We start from the raw sequence: 3,757 nt of genomic DNA, 5'->3' as shown, positions 1-3,757 counted from the left end.
TGCTGGGGGAAACAACCATGTGATTGGAGGGTTGGGACTTATCATTCAACACCCCCGCCCCCCCAACCTCCAGGAGAGGGAGACTAGCTGGAGGCTGAATCAGTTGCCAATGGCCAATGATTTAATGCCTATGTATTAAAGTCTCCATAAAACCCCAAAAGGGTAGAGTTTGGAGAGCTCCCTGGCTGGTGAATGTGTGGAGACTTGGGAGAGTGCTGTAGGTAGAGGGTGTGGAAGCTCTGCGACCCTCCCACTTACCTTGCCCTATGCATCTCTTTCATAGCCTATTCCTGAATTATATCCTTTTACACTAAACTGGTAATCTAATCAGTAAAATGTTTGAGTTCTGTGAGCCAATCTAGCAAATTAATTTAACCCTAGCAGGGGGTAGTTGGAACCTCTGATCTGTAGCTATTTAGTGAGAACACAGGTGACAACCTGAACTTTTGAACAGTGCCTGGAGTGTGTGTGTGTGTGTGTGGGGCGGGGCGGGTCAGGGGAAGCCTTCGAGGACCAAGCACTTAACCTGTGGAATATGATGCTATCTCTGGGTAAATAGTGTCATAACTGAATTGAATTTTAGGACACCTAATTGGTGTTGGAGAATTGCTTGGTGGTGTTGTGGGGAAAACCCCACATGTTGGAATTGGGTGCAGAATTGTTAATGTGCATCCCTGGTGTCTCTGTGTGTGTCCATATTTCCTCTTCTTTTAAGAACACCAGTCAGAATGTTTAGGGACCAACCTAATGGCCTCATTTTAACTTCATAACCTCTTAAAGGTCCTATCTCCAAGTACAGTCGCATTCTGAGGTACTGGGGGTTAGGGCTTCAGCATATACATTTTGGGGAGGGGAGCACAATTCAGCCAATTCAATAGGGAACAGAGTAAGGATAATTATCAGAATGATTTGACTCGCTGGGACCTTTGCGGGGACTAACTGATCATGGTTTCCACATTAAATCAAATGGGCAAGCTTTTGGGATCCTGTTTACCTTTATAACTAAAACAACTAAAATAAAGACTTCATCTGGTGAATGGAAACTGGCTTGAGTTGACATGATGTGGAGACAAAGACCCCTATTCAAATCTCAGACTGGAGAGTGTTCTGACACCCACAGATTCTTGACTTGGTTCCTTTTGGAAAAAGTACCTGCAATGCTTTTGTTAGCGTGTTCAATAAATCTTTTCCCTAGCCTTTCCCAAATGATTTGCCATTTTCCTAACACTTGAACACTGGGAAAAAAACTAGTTATTTTAAGGATTATTATTATTATTATTATTTTTTAAAACAATGGAATTTTATTTTGATGAAAAATGAGTTTACAATCATTTAGTAAATGAAGAGCAAACACTTCATTTTCCTGTCCCATAACCCGAAAAAAATCATTAGTAAATAAATACCTGTGAATAGATCAAGGGTAAGGCAGACTGGATAATACACCACCTGATGTTTACACTCCCTGCATGTGACTCACTTGAGAAGGATGGAAACAGCACTGGAGATAACTGATGAGGATGGGCACTGAATCCCATCCTAATCACTCAAATAAGCCCAGTGACTCTCGTTTTCTGCTCATCGTGGGCAGCAAACTACACACATTTACAGAAGGAATACTCTGATAGAAGCACTTATTTAAATTATATTGTTCATCACAACTATAAAAATGGCTTGAACAGTTCCACTTAACCACCATATATAAAGTGCAACTAGATAATATTCTACATTTTATCTGGGGTATGATTAATATCTATCTAGACTGAAAGTACCCCAGCTGCCAATTTCCACCACTTCTGAAAATATCTAGATGTGTGAAATAGGGCTGTCCCCCATACAAAGAACCAATTTCACAAACCTACTGGTAAACAAATACATTTATATAACTGGTACCTCAAGATGCTAGAGTAGTACTCATTTAAAAAACCATTCAGCTACCTTTGGTCTTTAAAAAAGCCTACACTGCAATATCTTAACCGTTGTTCTGCGTATCTCACAATGAAGAGTGTGGCCTTGCAGTGCAGGATGAGGAGAGTGCAGCGTCACTGTGGAGAGTAGCATGCTATGGCTTCAAGAGACATCAGGATCACAGCATCGGATTCTGTGCGTCAGGATCGAGGTCGTTGTTGCCGGAAGGGGGGTAGATGGGGAGAATATCCAGCTCATCCACTTGCAGAGTTGGGTGCATGCCTCCCAGCTGGTCCTGGGGAATGCCTGCAGCGGCGGCTGCAAGGTTGGTAATAGATTTACTCTTTACACACTGAAAGTCTACATGCCGACTCTTTCCTTCTTCCTTCTCCCAAGACATTCGAATAAAGGGCCTTTGGACATAGTTGTAAATCACTTCTGGGCAGCCCCCGGGCCTTTTCTTTACTTTTTCTTTGTAGGTAGGATAACCTTCTATTTCCAGTCTAATCTTCTTAAGACCCCGCTCCTTCAAAACTGATTTGGCCACCTCTCTGTTTTCAATGTACTTGAAAAATCTATATAATTTTGTGCTATAGATAATTTGTGAATATTCTGCTCCCATCTGTGGTGGATACTCTTCATCCCAATCAACCACATCATTGTCTGTAAGCACCACTATGTGGCATTCACGCTCCCCACTCTGGGCACTAGCTACCATGAGAGGCAGGATCATTTCTTCCAGGTAAAATTCAAACTGTCTACAAGCACCATCGTTTGATAACTCATGCATTAGGGCACTGAGATCTCTACATTTAATAGTACTATATTCAAAAGAGATACAAAGATAGTCACATGGTTCTCTCAGTTCAGGAATAGATATGCCATCAGGACAACGGATTATTCCTGTTTTGCAGTAATCCAGAATGGCTCGAAACACAGTAGAGCCAATCCCCTCTGCCACCTCATACTCTCCCTTCTCACTGGGACGTGTAAAGTTATGTTCTCTGCCAGATCCAAACATCCTGCCCAACATTGTATTTGGCTGTGCAGTAAAAATGAATGGGTCTACAACAAATCTAGTGTTACCCACTATTAGTGTCACTCGTTCTGAAGTTCTTACATTCCGAGTTCCTCCTTTTGCATTTTCATACACAAACACCATTTCCCCAGGTGTCTTACAGCTACCATCTGAACTTGACTGACTACTGTTTCTGCTGCTGTTTCCAGCACTGCTACTGGAGCCATTTGGAGATGCTTTTTGAGGACGAGGACTGCTAGGACGAGAGGAACTGTGATCTTTTTCATGTTCAACATGGTGCTGTCATGTTGGAGAAGTAACATTTCTAATGCAAGCAGTGAGCTGAGATTCTGTTCTTTCGTGAGATGAATCTCGTGATCTGTCACTTGACCTTCGTCTATCTCTTGATCTCTCGTGACCCCCACTAGCACCATGTAGACTCATTTTGGTGTGGTTGACAACTCCTTTAGCAACACGTGAGGGAGTACTTGAATGTTTATAAAGTTTACGAGGTCTACTATGCAATTTCCGATCCCAATTCTCTGGATCACTGGAGTTACTGTCATAAGGATGAGGCTGTTCTGCCATCCCACTTCAAGCTTCCTCACACTACTGTAGTCTCCCTCAAGTGTCCAGGCACAGGCCGGGGCCAGCTACACCTCCGCTTCCTTCCCAACTGGATCCCTCCAGAGGTTTCTGTGGCAGTGGCCGCTCCAGCGGCTGCGGCTGCAAGAGCCGCCCCACCAGGTTGCAGGCTGGCTCCTAGGCTCTATTATTTTTTAATTTTATTTTTGGCTGTGTTGAGTCTTTGTTGCTGCACGAGGGCTTCCTCTA

The 3,757-nt window shown here is 43.3% G+C and overlaps 1 protein-coding gene across 1 annotated transcript; it reads right to left on the bottom strand.

Moving 5' to 3' along the window:
- Nucleotides 1–2,083: 2,083 nt before the first annotated feature.
- LOC130849848 (BTB/POZ domain-containing protein 10-like) lies at nt 2,084–3,511 on the bottom strand. The gene is given in 1 exon segment (XM_057729054.1): nt 2,084–3,511. A coding segment is annotated over 1 exon segment (1,428 nt).
- Between the last annotated feature and the right edge of the window lie 246 nt (nt 3,512–3,757).

Source organism: Hippopotamus amphibius, chromosome 3 (assembly GCF_030028045.1).
Source record: "Hippopotamus amphibius kiboko isolate mHipAmp2 chromosome 3, mHipAmp2.hap2, whole genome shotgun sequence".
Classification (NCBI taxonomy): Eukaryota; Metazoa; Chordata; class Mammalia; order Artiodactyla; family Hippopotamidae; genus Hippopotamus; species Hippopotamus amphibius.
Note: the sequence above shows the minus strand (reverse complement) of the source record. Positions and strands in the feature narration are given on the sequence as shown.